The sequence below is a fragment of the Argentina anserina genome, chromosome 5, assembly GCF_933775445.1.
Source record: "Argentina anserina chromosome 5, drPotAnse1.1, whole genome shotgun sequence".
NCBI classification, from domain to species: Eukaryota; Viridiplantae; Streptophyta; class Magnoliopsida; order Rosales; family Rosaceae; genus Argentina; species Argentina anserina.
In genome coordinates this window covers 7,017,868-7,044,059 of record NC_065876.1, presented here as the reverse complement: position 1 = coordinate 7,044,059, position 26,192 = coordinate 7,017,868, and the positions used below count along the sequence as shown (strand labels likewise).

Here is a 26,192-nt window from a genome sequence, read left to right as displayed (position 1 = left end):
GGTTGGAGGTGGTTATTCCATAGTTGCTCGATTACGACAAGAGCTAAAAATCAAACTCACATGGAGTCTCTTACGATGTACGTACATGGAAGATAAGTATTCCATGCCTTTTAAATTAGACTTTTCTTCTTGATGTAGCTAGGTTTCCACCTACCACTGTTACCATATAATGCAACTCACCAACAAAATAAGTGAATTATTGTCATATATTAGCCTTTATTTGACTTCATAGGCCAAAGAAATCCAATTTGACTCCCAATTAGTGTACGTAGTATCCTTTCGCTTCTTTCTTATTTCTATAAACAATAATGTCCCGGGACTTTTTTTGTTGAAACTAGTTTCTGGACTTCGAAGTTTAAGGCCGCTTATGAAGTTATGATCGAACGTAGACACGAACTAAACAGGGCGATGATTTTACACAGTTAATAAAGTGAGAGTGCAAGACTACACTTGATTGCCAAATAATAAAAAGACCCGCTTATTTGTATCAGTAATTCATATTCACAATTTGATAATACAAAAAGAAGAAGATCATACTGCATCTTAGCTTGTAAGATTATATAACAATCATACCATCTACATGGAATGAGCTAGAGAACGTTGTATTTCTAAATGAACATACTTTCTGTCTTATTTTATCAACATTTCTGAGATAAACCAAGCACTAAAATTTGATTTTTTTTTTCACGAACCGTATAAGGAGAAATGAATTTTATTTTAGGAGCTTTCTCCTCTGATATTATTACTTCTTCTGCTTTGATAGTTCCGACTCCGATCATTAGTTCAAATGCTTATTTGCTTTAATTTTATTTATTTATGTGCTAATCTTTTCTTAAGTAAAAGCTAGCCCACTAAGAGTTAATTAACTTAAATTAATGTTTGCTCAACTTGTATTACCATGAGGAGCATGACAACAATGAGCTTAAATTACACAAGGTGCTGAAATGGTGAGGCCAGGCTGCTAAAAATGATGATGATAAACTAAGAAAAGCTTTCTAAAGATCTAGCTAGCCTTAAAATCCAGGATTGCCAAGTGCAAATAAAGTAGTCGCATATGGGAGAAGCTCGTCGATATTGAATCATGACAAATTGGAGAATGATGTAAAGTAAAAGCCTTGGTCAATGGTATATGGCCAAACAAGAGGGTGATAAGATGAACAGATGAAGACATTATATTGCGTCAAGACATAGAAGATCGATGATAAGTCAAAACTTATGAGTAACCTAACTAGGGTACATTTGTAGAAGATCGATGTTAAGTCATCGAAGTACTTATCGAGTATTCGAGCTGCTAGCTGCTGCCATGATCATATAACTATCCATAACTAGGTATATTAATATTTTCAGACAAAAACTGCGAATATGTTATTTGTACTCATGCGATTTTATTCTTTATTAACTATGAACTTGTAACTCTTTATTAATTACGTTGTGCGTGCGGCTATCAATGACTATTATTTTTCTTATAACAACTGTTAAGATCGTGTCACCCAAAACCTTCTAAATCAAAATGCATAAGGTTTCATTAAAAAAAATTCACCATCAATACCTGAATTTTGGTAACAAGGTCAATGTGGTATCCAGACTTATAAAACTATCAATGTGGTATCCAAACTCATTATTTGCTATCAATAAGGGGCCGGATGCCTTTTCCGGCATGTAGTCGTCAGTTTGATCACGTGCGAAGCAAATACCCATTTAAAAAATGACAAATTCGACTTTCCCCAAAATCAACTCAAAACCAAACCCCTCCCACTTGATTCATGCTTTCATGGCCGCCAAGGAGCTCGACATCGCCAAGGACCTCGACCTCACCCTCGCCCTCGTCCGCAAGTGCCGCCACATCAGCGTTCTCCGCCAGGTCTTCTCCATCACCACCACCGCCGACTTTCGCAAAGTCTCCGCCCTCCTCGAGTCCTCCATTGGCAACATGAAGTGGCTCCTCTCCGTCTTCAAGTCCGACGGCGCCAACCTCTCCCTGCCGTCGATTGCCAGCAACGACCCCATTCTCAGTTGGGTCTGGTTCTACATTGCAACCATCCAAATGGGCTAGCTTCGCGACTGAGTAGATGTCGCCACCTGTAACGATCCTAAAATTTCAAGCCTAAAAACTCAAAATTTCAAAGTCGTTAGAACACCAAAACAATTTCAATGAAATCGAAATCATTTAACGTGCACAGCGGATCATCACTGAGTTCTCAATACAACTCAGAAAACCAATTATTACAAACCAAACATATAATTCAACATTATATCAATTAGAAATGTATAATCCTCACAAGATAGTCACACCAAATCCTCACGCATGCTGGAGATAAATAACTTCAAGTCCTCTGAGCGGTCCGTCAATTCCCGCTAATCCACACCTGCGGAGTTATCCACTACACCATCGAATTGGTGCACCGGGATTGTAAACACAAACCCGGTAAGCTTTACAGCTCGTATGAGTAAAATGAAAATATATAACTCGCATATCAATATATACGAAAATCCACAAATCAAACAAATATAAATGCACTCATGAGTCAGTGGACGGCCCATCTGGTTGTCCCAAAGAAAAAGAAGCGCTCATGAGAAATTAAGTAACCCTTCTGGTTACCCAAATGCATTTATAATACGGGTACCAAGAACGCTGGTACACATCTGTTACCCCTCTCGTAATACACCGCCGATATTGGATAGCCACCCGCTACCCAACATCCAAAACAATCTGAGTACCCATGAGCAGATAACCACCCGTTACCTCACATGCAGTACTAAGGCAGACAGACTAGAGCTCTAACTGTATCGTAACTTTCGCCCGGCCAAAGGCTAGGTTCCGACTTGCCAAACACGTACAATAATCTCACATCATATTGTACCAATCACGTCCGAAGACAAATCAACATTTTAACAATCTCAATGTTAAAAATCACGTACAATAATCTCACATCATATTGTACCAAAAATCATGTCCGAAGACAAATCAACATTTTAACAATCTCAATGTTAAAATCACGTACAATAATCTCACATCATATTGTACCAAAAATCATGTCCGAAGACAAATCAACATTTTAACAAACTCAATGTTAAAATCACGTACAATAATCTCACATCATATTGTACAAATCAAAATCACATGCTCGATATTTAAATCTCGTCATCGAAATGACATAAATCACGATAAAATCATAACAGTATATTATATAGCAAACTATATATATATGTACATATTTACCATTTATACAATATATATATAATCCATTATATCGTATACATGTCATATTTCATAAACACGTCTGAAGACAAAAACTCGTCCGAAGACAAAACTCGTCCGAAGACAAAACATTTTAACAAACTCATGTTAAAACCACGTACAATAATCACACCTCATATTGTACAAAAATCACATCGCATGCTCAACATTTAATTCTCGTCATTCGAAATGACTAATTCCAATGAATTCATAACAGTATATAATATAGCAAACTATATATATATGTACTTATTACCATTTATACGATATATACGTAATCTACGATATATACGTAATCCATTATATTGTATACGTGTCGTAATTCAATATTAAAAACTCTTGCAAAAATCTTGGAATCGCCGCAAGGGTAGATTCGTAAATAAGTGAGATTTTACTCACCTTATCGACTCGAGCGAAATTCCACAATTCCTGATGATAATTCATTTCCTCGATTTAACGATCACCTTGAAAAGATAAGAAAAGAATTTTAGAATCGTTTCGTAAACCTTTAAATGCCGAAACAGTAATAATCGGTTACTGTTCAGCAATTTTCGGTTTTACGAAATTACTGTTCAGTGTTACTGTTCACTGTTACTATTCAAATATACGATTAATACGTATTCATGTACGTATAAATATTAATACGTATTTCTGTACGTATAAATATTATATACGTATTTCTGTACGTATAAATATTAATACGTATTTCTGTATGTATAAATATTAATACGTATTTTTGTACGTATACGTACTATTTAAATGTAAATACAATCTCAGTAAATAAAATTTACTAATTACCTTTTACAAAATTACTTTTCACATTTACTGAAAGTAATTTATATTTACATTTACCGAAGGTAAAATTTAATTACATTTATCGTAGTAAATAAAATTTACATTTACATTTAAGTAAATTACCAAAATACCCCTATCGGAAAACATTGTCACACCACCGCACGTGGCGGCGCGTGGGGTGTACGCACCACCCGCCGGCAGGCCGCGCGTGGCACTCACGCGCCACTCACTGTGGCAGCGCGTGTGATGCCACCGCCGCCGTGATTCTCTCCTCCTCCTCCTCCTCTTCCTTCCCACCACCACAGACCCCTGCTAAACTAGCCCACGCACTCCCACGCGCCGCCTCTAGGCGGCGGTAACCATCTCCTCCAACCACCTCCGATCTGCCCAAATCTCCATCCAAACTACTCCAATCCAACCACAAACATCACAACCATGAATTTGAAAGCCTCCTTACCTAGATCGGAGTCCAAAACGCGTTGGAAAAGCTTGAATCGTTGATGGGTTTCGTGCAGGAGCTTCCCTCGACGTTGTGGCTCCTTGGCGGCGGGAAGAGGCACGGCGTGCTAGAGGGTGGTGGCAGAGGTCTCGTGATGCCCAGGGGACAGCGGTGAGGCACGGCTGCTTGGAGATCGACGATCGGCGCGAGGCAAAGGGTCGGGGAACGAGAGAAGCTCGCGGGGTTGCCTGCGGGGAAGCTCGCGGGGTCGTTGAGCGTGGCGGTGAGGACCACGTCGCTCCGGCTGAGGAGATCATCGGGTGATTCGAGGAGGAAGGTGAGATTGAGGGAAAGAGAGAGTGAGGTTTCGGGGAGGGAGAGAGAGAACCGAGAGAGTGAGAGAGAAACGAGGGAGGCGGCGAAAGGAGAGAGAGAAGGGTTTCCAATAATGGAAACCCTAATCTGAAAAATGTCTATTTATACTCGTTTCAAAAATCGGAAACTAACTTCCGACGTTAATAACTTTTACCTCCGACGTCCGATTTGAACGTGTCACATACTCACGAACTCGTATCGACGAGCTCTACAACTTCCGAGAAGAAAGTTTTCGCAACCGAGCGACGGAAATAAAAGTTGATAAATTCGTTCGGAAACGTAACGTTTTCTTATTAAACGTTCTCGGAACGTTTCCGTTTCCGTTTTCGTAACATTCGCAACCAATCACATTCATTCATATTAAAATTCCAAATTTTATTGAATTAAGATCAAACTTAAAATTGTTTGAAATTTAGGGTTATTACACCACCTCACTCGTCTCTTTGGCCAGAGACAGTGATCGTAACAAGAAGATCGTCGTCGACGAGGGCGGAGTCACGCCGCTGTTGAAGCTTCCCAAGGAGGTATCCTCGCTAAAAGCCCAAATTGTAGTGGCAAATACTCTGTTCCATGTTGCTACGGACCAAGAGAGGGTTCGGATTGTGATCGATTTGAAGGGGATTCCAATGATTGTTTCGGTCTTAAAAGACTCTCCAATGAGGTTCAGGCGACAGTGGTGAAGCTGGTGGCAGAAATGGCGGAGCTTGATCTGATTGCGCAAGAGTTTTCTAGAGAAAATGTGACTAGGCCGTTGGTGTCGTTGTTGGCTATGGAGACGGTTTTGGATGAGCCAAAAGGAGAAAGTGGGTAAGCCTAGCATTCATTATCTTGTGATCAATAAAGAGTTAGTTGGGAAGGGTTCGAATTCGAGTAGTCGGTTGCGTTCGTTTAGTTCGAAACATTATCATTCTGATGGGAGTAGTATAGGTGGTATGCATTATAGGAAAGAGAGGGAGAGAGAGGTTGAGAGTGCTGAGGTGATGCTTCATGTTAAGGTTGGTTGTGTTGAGGTATTGTGGAAGTTGCGTAAAGATTGTTTGGTGAATAGTTGAAAAATTATAGAGACGAAAGGGTTGATTTGTTTGGCCAAGATTGTCGAGAAGGAGAGTGGGGATTTGCAGCTGAATTGCTTGATGAATGTGATGGAGATAACTACAGTGGCTGAGTCCAATGCTGAACTTAGAAGATCCACAATGAATCAGTCCTTTTTTGTTAAATAGGGACTGATCAAACTCACGACTCTGTGCCGGAAAATGGTCTTCGACCCCTCATTGATAGTAAATAATGAATTTGGGTACCATAGTGATAGTTTGATAAGTCTGAGTAACACATTAATCTTACCACTAAAATTCAGGTACTGATGATGAATTTAAAAAAAAAATGCATGAAGGTAAAGATGCTCATTGAGTTAAACCAATATTTTTATTTGGACTCAAAGTCTCAAAACTCTTTTCATTATTGGTCAAAATTAAGTTCAACAGCTATAGTAGGCAGTCGGTACTTATTGTACTGTAGTATACGCATCAGTGATTGGGGTCCCCGAGAATTTTCTGCTCTTTTCTTCTTGGCGTTCTATTCTGGTGGGAGACTGGTGGAGGTAGGTGTTGATTTAGATTTTTGTTCTGCTGGTCCAAAGAAATATGCGGGTATCAATATGCTTTCTTTATAGATAATTGGATATGGAGTTATGTGGTAGGTGAGCTCTTAGTTAGTCTGACCTTGAGTCGGCATCAGAGAATCAAAAGGATATAATTAAAAAGAGCTAGCTAGATTAGTCTTCTTCTTAACTTTCTAAGAATCGAATTATTATGTTGTTCACTTGCCTTGATCACATGGACAAAATCGGGTTGAGCGCTCCTTCAAAAGTTTCCAGGGAAGATCATCGATAACTGGCGATCATTTTTGGAGCATAAATGAGTAAAGATTTATATGTATATAGGCATTAATTACAATTCTACTAATATTTCTATTACTTCACCGTTGTGACAAAATAAATAGAGTCGTCATTAAAGTTGTACTATTTGCTAGTTGGTGTTTTATTAAGTATTTGTTTGTAGAGAATTCTGATATTATTTCAGGTTTTTGTAATCATAATTTTAGACTATATGTCTTCCTTTTGTATTCGACAGTTTCATTAATGGAAACTTGAAGACAACCGTATTAACTCTTTATTCAAAAAAAGAAAAAAAAACTAGCGAGTTAGACGTTACACATATACTATATGAAGGTTGTATACATACTAGCTCGTATTATAATTGATATGCGGGTTGAGATAGACTTGCTCTTCAGTCTTCACTAGCTTTCTGATTTTTGACCCCAACATAGTTTTTTTTTAAACGAGAACCCATCGTAGTTGGTTCAATTACGAATATGAGCAGCTGGTACAGATGATATATTGATATATTGATTTACAAAAAAAATTTGTTGATCAGTGATGTCCCTTCGATCAATTAACAAGTTCTCTTCAAGTTTATATATATATATAGTTGCTTGAATTATGTGGTATGGTTTAGTAACTATCCCGATTGAATTGTTTGGTCCGACGCGCTATCAATGGGATCAAGGATACTTCCAACAAGAAATATATCGAAGAATTGGTGCTGGCTTAGCCGAAAATCAAAGTTTATCCGAAGTTTGGTCTAAAATTGCTAAAAAACTGGTTTTTTATGATTACATCGGCAAATATATATATATATATATATATATACAGTCCTTATTCAGAGTGAAGTTCCAATTTTAGCACACTTTTCGGTCAATTTTTTTCACCATAAGCGATTCAATATTTATGTATGATATTCAAGATCATCTCTACAAAATTTCATCGAATTTGACAATAGTTTGAGCTTTCAAAATTAAGATTTACATGAACGGTTCACGTTGAACAGTTTTAATTCATTCATTGATTTAATCTAATTTCAATACCTTAACGATGTCTGAATTAGATGAAATTTTATAGAGATGATCTTGAATAACATATTGAATCGCTTATGGTGAAATGAATTAACCGAAAAATATGTCAAAATTGGAACTTCACTCTGTAATCTCAGAGTAAAGCTTCACTCTGAATAGAGAATATATATATATATATATAGGCCATGAGGGGGGGGGGGGTTGCAACAATATTCCAAGGCTAAGGCCATGAGGCCATAACTCCATGAACACAATAATTTAGTCAGTTTATGATGCATGCATTGCCCTACGACCGACTAGGTCCTAACCCTGGCCAAAGATACAGGGGAAAGGAAATTTTCAGTTGTATGACGATATGATACGGATTACTTTTTAAATATATTTTTTTCCGAAATCTTGATTTGGCTGAATTTGGCAGAAAAATTATCTTTAAAGTCAATGAACGTTAATCAAATCATTAGAGAAGTCAATTTTTCCATCTTCAAACTGTAAGTACGTGTTACGACCTAAAAGGCTATAACATTAACTTATAAGTTATAACATAACTAGATTCCTTTTTGTTGATACGCATAACTAGATTCCTTAATCATCCTTTGTTTCTTTATTTTTTAGTGTGGTTACAGTAGAAATAATACATGGAGTACTGTTTCAAGGACTGGGGATATCTCTCTTTAGATCGAACCCTTGCATACTGCTAACGACAATCTTTCGTACCATAGTCGATGCGTCAAACATGATCCAATGTACGTACAGTTTGTAATGAAACATGGTGCGTGGTGTAATATCAGCCGTGTGTGTGTCTATATATATAAGCAGGCTAATGTCATATAGTAGAATAGCTAGTTAGTAACATTCAATCATTCATACAACTTGATGTCCATTTAGAAGCCTTGAGCTCTTCCGACGGCAGGAGACAGAAGATGGTGGTCTTTGGTAAGAGGATCGTTGAAGACAACCATCATTCCGAACTTGTAGTTGCCGAGCCCTGTTGCATTTGCTGCCCTGGCAGATGTAGCATTTCCCACATCAGTGCCATTGAATAGAGTGTCGTGGTAATATAATAGAGCACAAACCTCTTGCATAGTTTCGACTCCTTGATTGAATGTTTAGTTGCCGAAACATATTGGAGTGCAATGAGGACCAATATGATGAAACAACTTTTTTCTACAAACGTTGCCATGGTAATATAGAGTTATTCTGCAGCTAGGTTTGTTAATTATAAAGAAGATGCCTGTATAGAGTTAATTTGCTGCCTAGCTCTTTGGACGTACGTAACTAGCTATCTTAGTATTAAATGACAATCGAACTCGTAGGTAAATAGTAATCCTATGCAAATGTGTTCTGCTACATCTTTAAAAAGAATGTGCACTACATCTTAGTGCTACATCATTATCGTTCTAAAATGATAGAAATGTCATTTCAAACAAAAATGAAATTACAGATGTGGGTATGAATCATACAGTCGGACAGTCCTCTACTGGAGATTCGGTTCACAGTGGATGAGGCCTAAAAAAACGTGGTTTGTCGATCTAGCACTAATCAACGACCTAAATTAAGTTCTAAATTGTGAGCCAAGTGCGCCTTTTGTTTTGTTTCCTAATTGGTGTGTACATACATGCATATAGTTTTCTTTAAAAAGGATTTTTGGTCGAAATTCATCCATAATAATTAATTAAGCAGAAGTGTGTGGTGAAATGTATTTTCAGCTGAGGAATGTCTGATACTTGAAACATTAAGACCAGAAATTTCTTGTTTTCTGCTGAAGTTAGGCCAGTATCGTGTTTTATGGTATGTGACTGGCCGATCGATACCTTTCAGATGCCTACTTGATATTATAACCCCAAAGGCCCAAAGCAGTCATATTTGTTTTAAACATTGTACTTGTCCAACAGTCCAATTAAGTATCCAAAACAGTGTTGGAGAGGAGAGATCCTACATCTAATAAGTGACAAATAAAATAAAGCTTATAAGTGGGTGGATAATAACCAATTGTACTGAGGCCTTTTGTGATTAAAACCCAACACCTGTGAGGTGGTTAAGTTTGGACAATATCGGTACAGTTAGTCCACGGGCCACGTTTGTCGCTGTTTAACAAACAGAATCATGTCCTCTCTACCCGATCAACCCCCGTTACATTTAGATTCTTATGTTGATTACTTAGGTGAGATCCCAATACAGCCGCTGCTGGAAGCAGCTCTAGAGTATCTGGTTTGATTCCTTATCGATTAGTTTGTCGATTTAGCAAAGATGACAAAGCTAACTAATTTAATAGAACAGTGCTGAAAAAACAACAGATGAACACAAGGACAAGGACTCGTCACTCATCAAGTCACTAGCTAGCTAGCAGCAAATACAAGTAATTAACTAGCAGATATATCCCAGAAGAACAAACAGAAAATTACTTCTGCTGTTTGTTTGGCATTACATATTTTGTTCTAGAGATTCTTCTTCCATGTTTGGTTCCCCCTAATTATATTTTTGACGTTCCTAATAAGGCATCAATCCTATTATGCATCAGTACAGGCCAGCCGCCACAGAGAACATAAATAGGAAGTTCTATCAAAAAAGAGATCCTCACATGCATATGACGGGTGCATACAACTTTCTTAATTATTTATAATTAAGTTAATCACCAATTCGTAGTGATTGATTGGTTTTTATATGAAATATTGAAATATACTCGGTAGCGATTTCATCCATTAGCATATGGGAACATCAGAAAATCACTAGCCTAATAACATTCATACAACTTGATATCCATCTTGAGGCGAAAATAATAGTCACCCTGAAAAGTATCAGTTTGAAATGTGCAAATGCCTCTAGTCATGAAGAAATCTCCCGTCCCGCCGACCACCGAAAGATCCCTAGTCTTGTCATACATCAAATCCGCTCCCATGATATTGAGTGTACCCTTGTGCTCGCTCGAGTTGAACACCAAAGTGTAGGCAAACCAAGCAGTGTAGTCGTCCTTCATGTCATAGAAATAGAAGCCTTGAGCTCTTCCGACGGCAGGCGACAGAAGATGGTGGTCTTTGGTAAGAGGATCGTTGAAAACTACCAGCATACCGAAATTGTAAGGTCTGGCAAGTCCTGTTGCATTGGCTACCACAGTTGATGTTGCATTGTTCGCATCTGTGCCGTTGAATAGGATATCGTGGTAATAGAGCACAAGCCTCTTGCATGGTTTGGACTCTTTGAATGAACTTTTGGTCGCCGAAACAGATTGGTACACCAACATGAAGGTGAGGACCCAAAAAATGGAGCTTTTTGCTGCCAATGTTGACATAGTTTTTCTTGCTGATGGGATCAATATTGTGTTGAGTGGGATAATGAAATCTAGTTGGTGCAATTTATAGTGGCGATCTGCCGAACGAAGAATAGGATATCTCATATCTGTCTTATGCTAGCTACTAGTCTGGATTTTGATAAGGAAAAAAAATCGTCACTGTGAGTTTAATTTCTACTGAGTTAAGATTTTGAAATTCAGTGATTATCTGAACTATTATCATGCAGCACTTCAGTTAAAATAGTTACATCTCCTCTACTTAATTCATTAAAATTGGTGTAGCGTAAGATCGCAACTATATATTTTTTTCATTGTAGTACTGAATTCTAAGACGTGCATAAGTGGTGGTGTTAATTTGGTATCAATTGTTTTCATGACCTAAATGTTTCTTGCTGCCTTGAGCCACGTCAAATTTGGATGTTGCGAATTCAATACATAGAACAAAATTTGAACACTCGGTCTTGTAGTTTTCTTTGTTTTTTTTTCTACGAAGATTTAAACTATAATCACTATACTGGCCTCTAAGTGCCAAGATATATGAATAGACATGATCCCAAAATGGCAGAATATAATGATTTGTTTTGCAAGGACCTAAGAGTTCTTGTTTTTAAGACATTTCAGCCGTCCGAATAATCATATACAAGTGGATAGAATGAGTACGATTTACATTTTGATTCCTGTAAAACCCAAACTGTCATTTAGTGTTCTCTCCAGGAAAAAAAAAGTGACTTTGTCTATTTGGAGAGGTCAAATGGAATACTAACAAGAACCCCGCAATCCCTAGCAGGAATCATCTATCTGTTTGATGCCATTACCACAGTAAAAGTCACTCCAGAGTTTTAATTACATGAGTTAACGCGTATTCCCTGATTTGATTCAGGATCATAATGCTTTGAAGCTGAACATTCTTGACCTTAATCAATATAGTCTAGCAATTGAGGTAGGGAATGCCTTGCATTATTGTTTATCAGCAACGAAACCATACACTGGAGGTTGAAATTTCTTTTTCCAAAACAGATGAAATTGCAAGTGACTATATGACACTTAGTAGCATTTGTACCCCAAAATAATGACCGATTCACTGATGGGAGACTAAACTTTGCATGGATATAGTTACATTCTCAACCAGTTCAAGTCATATTCAAACCAAACTATACCGAGTCTGTATCTTTATCAGGTGAGGACTCCTCTATATCCGAGGTCAAATTCAAAGGTACCTGACCATTGTACTGCTGCACTACCAACACTGATGCTTGTGTATGGAAATCTGGTGAAATCAACAAGCTTCCTACAGGCCCCAATTCGGGACACTCACTCCTCCTATCCAGGGCCAAGGGTACTTCACCACCAGGACTTCGCCCCACCAGAAACAGATGGCATCGGCCTATCTCACAAATCACACCAATGGTTTGTGCCTCATTTCTGACTACCTTCTCTTCGTATGTGATTGAGTCATCCTGGGCGAATCTATGCTTGAACTCGGCAAGGAATTCCTCATCTACTGACCCCACTTTGCTGCCAGAATTGTGATCAATATTAACTGTGGATATCTCCCCAACAATTTCAGGTTCTACTGAGAAGCGAATGACCGCTAGACGGATACCAGGGTGCTCGGCCATGCGAGCCCCATAGGCAAGGGCTTCACGATCATCATGACCCCCAAAGTAAAGAACTGTGATGAAATATGAAACATTACTTGCAGCAATATGTGTGGCTCCACCAAGCCCACGGTCGACTAGTATTCCAACAGAGCACGGTGCATGCTCAAGAACTCTTTTGTTAACCCCACGGAAGTCATTCCGGGTCGTTTCCAACATACCATCTAGCCTCTGGTGCTTATGGAATGGAAGAATTATTATTGCAGCTCTTTTGCTCTCAGCAGTGGCACAAATGTCCTCGTGCATATCAGAAACCGAAGAGATCTCAGTCATTGGCCTGATGGACACGCGGCTCAATTGTTGGTATGCCTCGAATGCCACAACAACATTGTCAGAATTTGATCTCAGTCCCTTATTCCAAAAGGGTAAACCATTCCTTCTTGCCTTGTGTACCATTAGGATAGCCGATGACCTCTCAGAGAGCTCCTTCAGGTGCATCGCATAAACACAAAGGCCTTCACGCTTCTCTGTACCCCGTGAGGCCTCAAGCAGGTTTATGATTGATGGAATGTTTCTGGCACTGTGGAAACAGGACAAGATCCTTAGCTGGGAGTTTGGATTCTTCCTTTCAATTGTCTTATACTTGTAATCAGCCATTCTAGCTCTTTTTGCTGGCTTATATACAGCAGTGACAAGAGGTGTAGTGATGAAAGTAGTAAACAGAGCCATTAGAACCATGATGGCAAAAGTCTGGTCATTCAAAACCTGCAAAATGGGAAAATTAAATGTATTAATCCAACTGTTGGATAAAAGTAGTATACCTGGTTAAAGTATTAAGACTATAATAGCATGAGTAACATCTTACTTACCTTTCTATCTTTGCCAATGTTGAGGACAATGAGTTCCACCAACCCTTTAGTGTTCATTAAGAACCCAAGAGCTAAAGCCTCCCGGACAGGCACCTTGCATAAAATTGAGACCACAACAGTCCCGCAAATTTTCCCAAAACAGGCAGTAAATATGACCAAAACTAATAGACCCCATGACTGAACTCCCTGAATTGTGGCTACATTGGTCTTCAGTCCACTTGAAACAAAGTACAACGGAAGAAAGAGACCAGATACAAGATCTTCTACTTTTTCCACAAGACTACCCGCAAAAAGCCCCTCCTTTGGAACAAGAACTCCAATGACAAAAGCACCAAACATGGCATGAATCCCAATTGTATCGGTAATAAAACCAGCTGCCAGGACAGCAGTAAGTGTAGCACACACGTAGATTTCGTCAATGGGTTCACCGTCATGACACCGTTGAGCCATCCATTTAAAGATTGGGGGTACAATGAGAATTGCACAAATGACAAACATGAAGCCCGACAATAAGACCCACAATGAAACAAGGGGCGATTGGTTATTGCCCGATAGGGCAATGGCAAGAGCAAGCAGAACCCAAGCGGCCACATCATTAACTGCTGCAGCTGACATAGCCAGTCTTCCAATTTCAGTGGTCAAAAGTTTTAGCTCAGCTAGAATACGTGCCAAAACAGGGAAAGCAGTTATAGAGAGGGCCACACCCATGAACACAAGAAAGGCAGTAAAATCTACCCCTTTGGATATAGTTGCTCGGAGGACAAATGATGAACCAATTCCTAATGCAAATGGGAAACTGATTCCCACCATGGCAATGGCAAAAGCTTTTTTACCAGTCTGGCGAAGGGCTTTAGGATCGATTTCCAGGCCTGCCAAGAATAAAAAGAATAGGAGACCAAGGTTTGCTAGGGTGTCTAACACCGTTATACTCTTTGGTGGAAATATGGCCTGTAGATAACTTTTGTTTCGCCCCATAGCTGAAGGACCAAGTAGTACTCCTCCCTGCCAAACCAGGAACGTATTCAGACTCAGATGAACTACTATTAACATGGTTCCATCAATTTTCTCTTTTGGTGCAGTTAAAAAATGCAGAAAGAGAATGTTAGATGAAATGATCAAGCAATGCATACGAGAAGAGATAAAAAAAACATTTTACAACAGGGAAACTAATATTGGTGTCATTCTAACATATCATAAAATCCCTACTACACAACAGAAAAAGTTCACATTTACATGAGAGAAAAAAATTAACAATGGTCACAAAAGCTCCCCCTTAGAATTGGTAAAAGTGTGTATAATTACAGAAATATAATGGCTAAAACCAACAGCACTGTGATTGAATATATGCCTAAGAAAGGAGCAACACGCTTACAATTATCTCAGCAACGACTCGCGGCTGTCTTAGTGGTCTCAAAAGATAGGCAAGACCTCGAGTGAGAGCAACTACTATACATATCTGCAAAATAGCAAGAGGCAGTGCAAAATGAAGAGGATCATCACCCTGGAATACACCATTTGATGTCGCCTTCATTGGAGGCGGACAAGCATTTGAAGCCATGACACCCGAGAAGAAGTGCACCACCTAAAACTGAAAATTCAACTCTTGTTCCAAAAGAAGCTCTTATCAGACTACCATTTCCAAAATGACCAACTCATACAGAACAGAACTACAACAAACACTCAGTAATCCTTCCAATAAACAAGTAAAAATAAACAAATAATGAATTGTAATAAGGCACAACACTACTATGCGCCAAAAACAAGTGAACCATCTATGCAAAATTCCACTGTCCTTGGAATGAGAACAAACAGAATCCTAATCATCTTCAAAAGAACCTCGACTGATTCGCTAAGGTCATTGTTGGTATAATAGGTCAGAATAAAAAAGAAAAAGTGTTTTTGTTTTCTTCGTCCATATAGTAAGCCAATTGCCAACTTCCCCACAGCTCATTGCTTGGTCGTTTGAGCTTTGAGTCCTAAATTAAATCAAACTCAAACTGAATATTGAAACCAAGAAATCAAGTCCAACATCAAATCCAACCAACAAACTCCAGTTTGCACACAAAACTGAGATTAAAACGAGAATTCTAAACATCTAAACTAATCAGAGTTAATCAAACTGGAAAATCAAGAACCATAGAACATGAACAATCAACATTGTATTGCTTCTTTATCGTAAAGAAGTTAAAAAAACGAGTCTTCCAATCAATGGAATTGCACCCGTGTGAGATTTCTTAAAAAAGAATTCATCTTTACACAAACCCATCAAATCTTGTAAAACCAAGCATGCACCAACAACCCAAATCAACATAAGAAAGATGGAGATTGGCTTCACCTGGTTATTGGGTTATTGGGTTTGCATGGATCAAATATAAATCACTCTGGCCTTGGCTGAACCAGAGCTGTTAGGAATGGCTCTGTGACACCAGGAAGCAAGTGAAGGTTGAGAAAGAGAGAGACACTTTCAAGTGGGGTTAACCAAGATTTCGGTGACTAAAGATTTCACTTTGTTTCTGGGAAAAAGAGGGTGTTTGGACGGTCTCGACTCGAGAGCTATAGTTTGTGCTTAAATATTAAGAGTAGATGATCAGAGACTCAGAGTTAACGAGCTGTCTCGACTCTCAAGTGGGGGATAGGAAATTTAGGAAGCAAAGCAAAACAGGCTACGACTTTTCAATCACCTCTGTAAATTGACTTTACACACTACTTAGCATGTTCTCCTTTTTATTTTGACATTATATGTAGCACCCCTTTGGAACGTGAGATTGAGATGATGACATGTGCTCGTCTTTAGGGAGGATGGAGTATTTTTGACGAAGAATTGCAATCTACTCGAGTTTAATTAGGTCTCGGTCGAAAAACAATTCATTAAACATTTGTCGAGTAGGTAAGAGAATAGCTATAAAACCTCTTTATATTTAAGTTTACAATCTCGTTCACACTGTCATTTATAATCAATTATTATCAGATAAAAATTCAAATGAAATGAGAATTTTTTTTAAAATTAAATTATTTTATTTTTAATCTTTAAATTCTCTCTATACGGATTAAAATTAAATCTCAATTTATTATAAGTAGTAATATATCTCCTTATATAGATTGCTAGATTAGTCCCTCATTTTAGAAAGCCTTTAAAAAAAACCCGTGTAATCCCAATCACAAAAATAATCTTTGAGCGAATCATTGTCACATCCTCCGCCTTTATAGTCTACAAATTTTGGGAGAAACTTCTAATAGTTTGAGGTAAGTAACTAACCGCACAAACACTTAATGCAATTAAAGCTATTGCTAACTCGAGCGTCAGTGTGTCTTTTACAAATACCCCGTTTTCTTTTACTTTCGGAAGTTTGATTCTCCGAGCACCAAACCAATGTTGCATTGTCCAAGACCAAACACAAGAACCAGGTTTGCAGATCAAAAATCCAATTTTTTTTAATCATGAAACCTTCATTCCCACTTTAGTGAGGAAATTTTACATTGAATTTTCCCATACCAATAACGCTACGGTTGCGGTTTTTGTTCCAGAATCTAACAATGAAATGTACAATTTCTACGATGACATAAATACTCTAATAACTTGTACAATTTCGATGTATAAAACTGAGAATGGCAGGTGTGAGGTGTGAAATGGAGAAAATGTAGCAAGCGTGTGTGTGCATGTATTTGCCGACTTTAGAAATTGAGCATGTATGCACTCTGCCCTATGCTACAATAAGATTTTCCATCTTTGGCTTTGCAAATATTAAATCTGACAATGAAATGTCACAGCTAACACAAACGATATCTACACAGGGTTGTTAGACGGACGGTTTGTTATGAAATGTGTCCAACCAAATATTAATGTTTTAATCTCAAAATTATATTAATGTCTTAAACTCAAACATAAGGTAATGAATCTTTATGTGCAAAAGATGAACAGGCATCTAAATAGGAAGCCTTCTCAACAACCAAGTCATTTCAATTCTCTTGTTTACGTCTCAGTGTTGTTAACAAAATGAACGAATGTTACCAATTAAGTAACTTGCAATCTATTAGAATATATGTTTTCAGTGAGAGATATGTTTCCCGGCTCTTACGGGGTGAGAGAAACTAAAACAAAAATGAGGTGATGAGGAATTAAGTTTGCCGATCTATAATATTAGCCAGTCGATCTTCAGTTGATCTTTTTCATAACTTCTGTATTGAGTAGAATTGTTCATTCTTTTGGCAATTGAAATCTAATCCAACCATTCAATACTGAATTATGAATGTAACAGGAATCAGGTATAGCTACAGTTTCTATAATTTAACAACAGTAGATACATACCACCACTTTCAAAATTTGTTTGACAAATTGCGTGTTATCATGATTAAGGCTTATTCCCATTGATAGGTTCTACATACTACTCCACTCAACCTTTGTGATTTATTTAGCTGAAAATAATTGAGTACTTAATGTAAATGGAATTAGTCTACTCATAAAGAAAGACAGAACCTTTTGTTGTGAGGTTGTAGACTAAGCCAACTATTGGCATATTCCGATACCCTTTTAAGGAGGTGACTCAGAAGTCACAACAGAGAGATTGGATGACTTAAAGCTCAAGCATCCCTTGCCCTAACCCTAAGTGATAGCATTTATAGGTCACAAGATTACAAGAAATTAAGAAAGGAATGCCAACTTATTGTATTAAGGATACCATAAGATGTACAACCTGTAACATTGGATAACTTGTTAGCTTACAGATACAACAATGTTCAGTATGAGTAAAGGTGGACATTCCATTACCAAAAAAAAAAAAAGGTAGACATTCCAACTAAATTTTCACCACCATCTGGCTGTACAATGAGAATCCAATCAGCCGATGCGTGCTGCGCATCAGCCGGTTTCTGATTCTTCCTCAGGCAACATGATCGCTACCTTCGACAAAGGGACTGATGAGTTTGGCAATTTGAGCCCATGATGTTGCTGTACCACTAAGACTGATGCAGGGGTACTGAAGTCCGGAGAGATCAACAAGCTCCCAACAGGCCCCAATTCAGGGCAGTCACTCTTCACATTCAAGGAAGCAGGAATCTGACCCTGAGGCCTTCGACCAACCAAAAACAAGTTACACTGGCTAAACTCGCGTATCAGTGCAGTAGTTTCTGCAGCATTTCCCACTATTTTCTCCTCGTATTTGATTGAGCTGTAACTCAAAATCTTGAGCTTCAGTTCAGCAATGAACTTGTCCTCCGTTGGCCCCGCTGAAGTATCTGAGCCATCGTTGACATCAACTCTTACAATCTCCCCCTGAAGCTCAGGGCTTGGTAAGAAGTGAATGATGTTTAAGGTAATGCCCGGATGCTCAACCATTTGGAACCCGTAAGCAAGAGCCTCACGGTCATCACTACCCCCAAAGAACAGAACAGTTACGACTGAATCAAGATTCCTGGCATTTACATGGGTGCTTCCACCTAGACCACGGTCCACTATGATCCCCACTGAACATGGTGCATTCTCAAGAACCTGTTTGTTGATCAATCTGTACTCGCTTCGAGTTGTCTCAAAGGTACCATCCAACCTCTGGTGCTTGTGGAATGGGATGATTATCATTGCTGCTCTTTCACTGTCAGCACTTGTGCAAATGTCCTCATGCATGCTAGTTAGAGCAGAGATTGCTGTCATTGGACGAATAGTCACTCGACTCAGCTGCTCAAAGGTCTCAAAAGCCACAACAACTTGATTATCATTACTTGACCGCAGCCCTTTATTCCAAAACGGTAGACCATTGTTTCTTGCTTTGTGAACCATCAATATTGCAGAAGGCCTCTCATTAAGCTCCGTAAGGTGCATTGCATAGACACAAAGCCGTTTATTTTTTTCAGTCCCACGGGAAGCTTCGATGAGATTGATTATTGTGGGGAGGTTTCTTGTACCGTGGAAACAGGTCAAGAGTCGGAGCTGACTACTTGGGTCTTTCCTCTCAATAGTTCTGTACTTGTAATCTTTAGTCAACCTTTTAGCTGGCTTATATACTGCCATAACTATAGGTGTTGTAATGAAAGTTGTGAAGACAGCCATAAGAACCATGATAGCAAATGTTTCATCATTCAAAACCTGCACATTATAAGACGTTAACTTACATTCACGACACATGCATCCTATATTAAACCTTCAAAATCCTATCAATAATATAAGAACAGTTATTTACCTTTCTGTCTTTACCAATGTTAAGGACAATGAGCTCCACCAACCCTTTCGTATTCATGAGGAACCCCAAAGCTAGAGCTTCCTGAAAGGGTATTTTGCATAAGAGGGAAACAGCAACTGTGCCAGAGACCTTTCCGAAACAGGCAGTTAAAATAACCAAGACTAAGAGACCCCATGACTGCGCGCCGTGAATGGTTGTTATATCAGTCTTCAATCCACTTGAGACAAAGTACAATGGGAGGAATAAGCCAGACACAAGATCCTCAACTTTTTCTACAAGGGCACCTGCAAATGGTCCTTCCTTTGGAAAAATAATTCCAAGCACGAATGCACCAAATAGAGCATGAATTCCAATGAGTTCAGTGACAAACCCAGCCGCCAAAACTGAAACCAAAGTAGCACAAACATACAATTCTTCAACTGGTTCACCCTCAGGACTACGCTGCGCCATCCATTTAAAGACAGGTCGAACAGCAAATATACATACAAGAACGAAAGCACATCCGGACATGAAAACCCATAGTGGTACCAGGGGAGAGCTGTCACTACCAGAGAGGGAAATGGCAAGAGCAAGAAGAATCCATGCAGCCACATCATTAACAGCTGCTGCTGACATGGCCATTCGGCCAAGATCAGTGGTTAAGAGCTTAAGCTCAGCCAAAATACGGGCCAAAACAGGGAAGGCAGTTATAGAAAGAGCCACTCCCATGAAGACAAGAAATGGGGCTCCGTCTACACCTTTAGATATAGTTCCTTTTAGAACAAACGATGTACCAATGCCTAATACAAAAGGTAAAGTAATTCCTGCAAGAGCTATGCTCATAGCCTTCTTTCCAGTCCTGCGGAGGGACTTGGGATCTAGTTCCAAACCCACTAGGAACAGAAAGAAGAGAAGACCGAAATTTGCTAAAGTATCAAGCACTGTAAGACTTTTTTCAGGGAAAATTGCATTGATATAGTTCTTGTTGCGACCAAGAGCTGACGGGCCAAGTAAGATTCCTCCCTGCAGAAGAAAGAAAAAAGGGGTATTTCAATATAAATCCAATTTTTAGAATTTTTTCAAAGAGAAACTCACCTATATTTTTCTTCATTATTCATCAAATTATTATCATTTATTTAAATCTAAATTACAAAATGCCACTATTAAAGACTGATATACATCAGTCATTAGTCAATGAACAAATTATGCTATTATTTATTACCTTAATTATATATTTTCATAGTCCCTAAATAATTCAGTTTTTCTTTTGTTTATCATAAATTTAGAAATAGAAATAATGGAATATTTCCTTAATTACATATATCTAGAAATAAAAAACTTTTTAAATTTAAATCAATTCAATAATGAAATCACTTCATGTTGATATAAACTTTTCAATTTTTTAAATAATTTTAAACTTTCTATTTTATAGGTAGATTTTGTTCATATAATGCAAACCTATGTTTGTGGTAGAGATATAAGGTTTCTTCCCTATAATTACAACCTAATGATTAGGTACGTATCTCTATAGATGTGTATATCTCTTCTAGGAATTTTTATATTAACCTATTTGTTAGGTATTCTATTATTCCAAAAATCTTTTTCATAGGTTGAATGTGAAATATATACTAATATGCATGTTTTTATTTATTAGGTAACAGTAGAGAGAAAAAAAAATGAAAAGTTGAAACCTAGAACAAAAATTTACCATACGAAAGTTCATATACAGTGATACGAAAAGAAAATATTTGAGAAAACATATATACGTACATACATATTGCATGGATAACATACCTCATTCACAGATTCAAAAATGAAATGAACAAATGATACAAGTACACAAAAAGTATGAATTCTCTCCTATGATCTATAAAAGTTGGAGTAGTGTTTGTATTTTGAAAATTTGATATCATCTATATAAAAAAAATTTCTCAAGAAAAATTTTAAATCGAAACTTTCAACAATTTAAAGTAATAAATAATCAATTGAATGTTTGAATTGTACAATATTTTAAATTTTAAATACACTCCACTAATCTTTTAATACACACCCCTACTTAATAAACTACCAACTAAATTATTTTTTACTAAATACACATCCCAAAGTGCCCAAAATACCCTTATTCTAAAAAATCATTAATTATCATATTATTTGATATAACTAATGTATATCTATATTTTTTTGTAATATTTTTAAATCATACGTTCTATTAGTTTTTGCTATAAACTTCATTCTATATTCAAATGATCATTGAAAATTAATAATTAATGAAGAAATATTGTTGTTACAACTCAAACATCAATCTAAATCGAACAAAAATATGTATCAAGTTGTTCAACATGACTTGTAATCATATAAGAAGAAAATTAAGAATTGTTACAATGAAAATATATAATAATAACTAATATATATAAGTTATAGTCTATGATGAAGAAGATGTAATTTATACATGTAGGTCTATATATTGCGTCATTTTTTTCCTTCTAATAATGTCTATTTTAGTCATTTTACTTATCTATATATCTTATTAAAGAAAAAAAAACAAAATAGGTGTGTGTATTAAGAGGTTAATAGAGTCTATCTAAAATTTCTCTATTTTAAATGAATGCTAAGATTAAGTAAACCCAAATGATCAAAAGGGCAAAATAGATTTTTATAAAAACAATTGGGTGTAGATTGAAAAAACAATTGAGTATGGGTTTAACTAGACTCCAATATTGGGTTTATCACTAATTTTCTCCAAAAAAAAAAGACAAGTAAACGTTACTCTCTTTAAAATTTCATTAATGGACCCAATTTTACAATACCACATAAGTTGCAATTATTGTTCAAATGGCATATATATTCTTTCAGACGACAGATATTGAAACTGAGGAATTTTTATTAATGATCTCCAGATTATATCCAATCTGATTGAAAATAATAATTAGAAGTTTATAATTGCATGTTTGAAAGCTACTGAAGAAGACATGATGCATACTGAGCAAGTGAGAAACAGATCAAGACGTGCATAATATTAAGCGCCAATATCAACGAGCCCAAGAGAAAACTAATACTTCCACACTATCTTGGAAATGCATTTCTCTTGATTCTGATTATATCATTTAAATATTTGATGAAACTGATTAATTTGCCAATAATCAGCCACTTTATAAGCAAAATTTAATTAGAGCATGCAAAGCCAACAAAGGCAATGCATATGTAGTACATACTATAGATACTTACAACAATCTCTGCAATCACGCGAGGCTGTCTTAGTGGCCGAAGAAAATACGCCAGAATGCGCGTAAGTGCAACCACAAGACATATTTGCAAGATGGCAAGAGGGAGCGCAAAATCCAGAGGATTATCACCCTGGAAGACCCCATTGGATGTTGCTTTCATAGGAGATGGACATGTTACTGTGGTATTGTTCGCCATTTTGAACCAGACTTTGATAGAAGGTACAAAAAATTATCAATTCAATCCTGCAAAATGTGACACATATTATGTCATCAGCTGATCAGCATATTTAAATCTGCAGATCTCATAAACGCATATTCACAACCACACTCTAAAAAGGGATGTGGAGCTAAAGAAGACGAGAAAGTGCTACCGGTGTGTAACTATATAGTCACGGCATTGTCACTCATAGTAACCACGAATCGTGTGTGCAAAATCTTTAACAAAATGGTAGCATTCACAATTATGCAGGTAAAAGTTTCAATCACAATAACTTATCCAGTTCACAAATTCAAGACAAGTTCTAGACAAGTCGATTTTTAATGTTTTTTTTTTGGTTCCAGACTGTTCATAAGACTAGGCTCTTTCACTTCTTCTCACAAAACAAAAAAGTAGTACTAGGCTCTTTCTCGTACAGGTTCTACATAGCGGCACATGCATCGTATAGTATAATATAAAGTCTTGATCATCACAGTTCATCATAGAACTTTATATAGTCAATGAAAACTAGCATACAAATCCAAATCAGAATTTGTAACGAGCTAATCAGGTTCATGATCACACTCAACTAACATCGAACACGAATATATATTATTTAATCATGGCTAGTTGAAGATTCAGGAGGTAGGAAAAGTCTTAACCTTGTATGCATTCATGTAAAACATACGCAACTGGTGACAGAGAATTTTTCTAATGGTCTGGAGAAATTGAAACTAATTACAGAGATGTAGCTTGAACTTTTGAAGAACTATTCAAACTCAATACTAGTAGTCCTACAAGGTTGGCTTTAAGTGGGCCTATCACCAAAATTTATACATTCTTTTCCCGTGGTTTCCTGGGCTCATAGCAAGCCAAATAAACTTTTCTTCAAACAAAAAAATTCTGCTTCAGGCCAACAACAATTATCATCATTTTTAGCTTGACAATAAAATCTTTACATCGGAAAACGTGCCCGACCGGCCCATATATGGGAAGGTCGGAGCTAAGGGACACACAAGATATCAGATATTTTGTAAACACATATATAATTATTTACAATATTTTGTTAGAAAAACGATCAAAATTTCACAATAATGACGAAAACATAAGAAAAAAAAATTCAAATGATAGTATACCTTTGAGCTGTTCTAGTTTAGTATATTAAGTTTTTTTTTTAAATCTTGTCCTAGATGACATCAGTGATAAGACACCAGAAAATATGCATAAGAAAGTAAAAGAGGCCTCTACGTAAAGCCCTTCCTCTTTAGACACCTAATGAGGTCTTGAAGCTTTTGAGTCTTTGACTGGCTTAAATCCTCAGGAAAGGCACCGCAAGCTATGCTTAGTCTGCAACTCTGCATGTTAATGGATTCCTCCTACAGAGAGACCATAATCTCCTTACGCCTCTCATCAAATTTACACTATCTGCCACTACTGTAATTAATGGAAATTGAAACAGGTAGTCAGATTGACGCCACCATTCGCAGAAACTCTAGCTAATTATCGCCTCTGAAATCACCCCATACTTTTCAGATCACACGTATCCCTTATAACTCTCTTTGAAACACATCATATATGATTTACAAAATTTATATATGTATATATATATATATAATCAAAACCCACAAGGAAAAACAAACAGTAATTGCACTTGGTAAAAGAAAAATGACAGGAAGGGCATGTTAAAGCTTACACTTTTTTTTCTCAGAAACCAAACAGAAGATGGTGTTTGGTTTGAGACTTTTGTATGAAAGATTGAGACTTTTTGGTCTGTAGAGCTAGCCCACATTTTGTCTTCATTTCTATCAATAAGAGTGGAAACTTTTCTGGGTAAGGAGCTCTGAATTTGAAAAACAGAGCAGCGTCGACGGAAATGGAGGTGTTTGTGTGATGTGAAATTTGGACCAGAAAGGAAGAAGAGGAAAAACTAAGGAAGGAGAGTGATGTGCAGTTTTGGGTTTGAGACTCCTCCTCTCAGAACTACCCCTCTCTGGTTATATAGGACTGGGAGGATGTTATAAGAAAATTCCACTTCTGCCACTGGGTTTTGTTGAATCTTTGAGGGGTTATGGTCAGAAAACAAAAACCAGCTTTACGGTAATAATTAATAAAGATCCGAATCAAAATCACAAAACTGTAGCAGAAACAAAAATATCTGAATCAAAAAGCATTTTTAGAAACAAATTAAGCTACAAGGTGTATTAATTCTTAAATAGTTGGATTAGCGTAATTAATTGCCACGTCTGCCCTTTGTCAAATTTCAATGGACAGAAAAATTCAGAGGATTCTAGACATACAAATTATTTCGTGCAAATTGATATGTACGCACACAGTTTTGGCATGGCAGCGTCTAAATGGTATGAGAGTAATGATGCGGTTCAATATCAATGGTTATTATACGTTAAATTGAGACATGAATAGGTCATTCAAATTCTGAAATCAGCGTTTGGTTTCGGTCAGAAAACTAAGAACTAAGGATGAGAACGATAGTTGCTTGACGGTAATTTTGCCGTCTTTCTTTTTCTTCACTTAAAATTACATAGGGATCCATAAATAATGTTATTCGTTTATTCACATTTTGGTTCAATTAATTGAGATCAGTCGACGCAGGTTTTAACTCTTAAAGTTGTTTCATTCTAGGAGAGGTGTCGATGTGATCTTTAACCAGTTTAAAACATGACAACATTGGTTAAACGTTAAGTGGGAGTGATTTTGTTTTTGCTCAGTTTATAAAATATCCTTTGCAGTTGATATTCACATTTGCTAATATGGAAGTATGAAACAAAAAATCGATAGAAGCGTCTTGGCATGGATTATTGAGACTTCAGAAACACCTGCCAAGTTGCCGTATATGTGCTTTCACATTAGACTTACACACCGCATGCATAATAAATGAAGAGTTGTAAATCACCTTCTGGATTATGTGACGGTAAGAAGAACTCAATAACTACACACTTCTCCTTTAATAATTGACTAGCTTATCTAAGTTGGCAAGTAACGTACCAAATAAGCTTCACTGTTAACGAGATAAAAATGCTGATCAGTTATAGTCGCCTAGCCAGGATATTCAACATTCACTACCAAAGGCATAAGCAGGTTTATAATTTAATGAG

At 37.2% G+C, this 26,192-nt stretch overlaps 4 protein-coding genes across 5 annotated transcripts; 1 reads left to right on the top strand and 3 right to left on the bottom strand.

Annotated features, from left to right (window-relative positions):
* Nucleotides 1-1,771: 1,771 nt before the first annotated feature.
* LOC126795407 (uncharacterized) lies at nucleotides 1,772-6,067 on the top strand. Its single transcript, XM_050522248.1, has 6 exons — nucleotides 1,772-2,012; nucleotides 4,549-4,792; nucleotides 5,299-5,371; nucleotides 5,515-5,654; nucleotides 5,791-5,857; nucleotides 5,939-6,067. The coding sequence occupies exons 1-6, from the start codon at nucleotides 1,772-1,774 to the stop codon at nucleotides 6,065-6,067; spliced, it is 894 nt and encodes a 297-aa protein (XP_050378205.1).
* Nucleotides 6,068-10,488: 4,421 nt separating this feature from the next.
* LOC126795158 (dirigent protein 5-like) lies at nucleotides 10,489-11,045 on the bottom strand. Its single transcript, XM_050521988.1, has one exon. It carries the CDS (start codon nucleotides 11,041-11,043, stop codon nucleotides 10,489-10,491), a length of 555 nt encoding a protein of 184 aa, XP_050377945.1. The 5' UTR covers nucleotides 11,044-11,045.
* A 726-nt stretch (nucleotides 11,046-11,771) lies between these two features.
* On the bottom strand, nucleotides 11,772-16,017 carry LOC126793306 (cation/H(+) antiporter 18-like). 2 transcript variants are annotated; one of them, XM_050519776.1, is made up of 4 exons: nucleotides 15,846-16,017; nucleotides 14,883-15,098; nucleotides 13,511-14,512; nucleotides 11,772-13,406 (listed from the first exon to the last, which is right to left on the bottom strand). In XM_050519776.1, exons 2-4 carry the CDS (start codon nucleotides 15,066-15,068, stop codon nucleotides 12,195-12,197), a joined length of 2,400 nt encoding a protein of 799 aa, XP_050375733.1. In that variant the 5' UTR covers nucleotides 15,069-15,098; nucleotides 15,846-16,017; the 3' UTR covers nucleotides 11,772-12,194. The 2 variants fall into 2 exon arrangements, with proteins under 2 accessions (XP_050375733.1, XP_050375732.1); XM_050519775.1 differs by lacking the exon at nucleotides 15,846-16,017 and having other exon boundaries at nucleotides 11,773-13,406; nucleotides 14,883-15,176.
* Nucleotides 16,018-18,139: 2,122 nt separating this feature from the next.
* LOC126794526 (cation/H(+) antiporter 18-like) lies at nucleotides 18,140-25,035 on the bottom strand. The gene is made up of 4 exons (XM_050521273.1): nucleotides 24,773-25,035; nucleotides 22,885-23,126; nucleotides 19,681-20,682; nucleotides 18,140-19,586 (listed from the first exon to the last, which is right to left on the bottom strand). Exons 2-4 carry the CDS (start codon nucleotides 23,077-23,079, stop codon nucleotides 18,366-18,368), a joined length of 2,418 nt encoding a protein of 805 aa, XP_050377230.1. The 5' UTR covers nucleotides 23,080-23,126; nucleotides 24,773-25,035; the 3' UTR covers nucleotides 18,140-18,365.
* Between the last annotated feature and the right edge of the window lie 1,157 nt (nucleotides 25,036-26,192).

What these genes read in the sequence shown, in the direction of transcription:
- LOC126793306 (XM_050519776.1), bottom strand. Translation starts at nt 15,068, where the DNA reads ATGGCTTCAAATGCTTGTCCGCCTCCAATGAAGGCGACATCAAATGGT. An exon ending in GAGTCGTTGCTGAGATAATT is followed by an intron (nt 14,513 to 14,882) that starts GTAAGCGTGTTG and finishes CTGGTTTGGCAG; the next exon opens with GGAGGAGTACTACTTGGTCC. An exon ending in ACATTGGCAAAGATAGAAAG is followed by an intron (nt 13,407 to 13,510) that starts GTAAGTAAGATG and finishes CCCATTTTGCAG; the next exon opens with GTTTTGAATGACCAGACTTT.
- LOC126794526 (XM_050521273.1), bottom strand. Translation starts at nt 23,079, where the DNA reads ATGGCGAACAATACCACAGTAACATGTCCATCTCCTATGAAAGCAACA. An exon ending in GCGTGATTGCAGAGATTGTT is followed by an intron (nt 20,683 to 22,884) that starts GTAAGTATCTAT and finishes TTTCTTCTGCAG; the next exon opens with GGAGGAATCTTACTTGGCCC. An exon ending in ACATTGGTAAAGACAGAAAG is followed by an intron (nt 19,587 to 19,680) that starts GTAAATAACTGT and finishes TATAATGTGCAG; the next exon opens with GTTTTGAATGATGAAACATT.
- LOC126795158 (XM_050521988.1), bottom strand. Translation starts at nt 11,043, where the DNA reads ATGTCAACATTGGCAGCAAAAAGCTCCATTTTTTGGGTCCTCACCTTC.
- LOC126795407 (XM_050522248.1), top strand. Translation starts at nt 1,772, where the DNA reads ATGGCCGCCAAGGAGCTCGACATCGCCAAGGACCTCGACCTCACCCTC. An exon ending in TGTTGAAGCTTCCCAAGGAG is followed by an intron (nt 5,372 to 5,514) that starts GTATCCTCGCTA and finishes AATGAGGTTCAG; the next exon opens with GCGACAGTGGTGAAGCTGGT. An exon ending in TTAAGGTTGGTTGTGTTGAG is followed by an intron (nt 5,858 to 5,938) that starts GTATTGTGGAAG and finishes TGTTTGGCCAAG; the next exon opens with ATTGTCGAGAAGGAGAGTGG.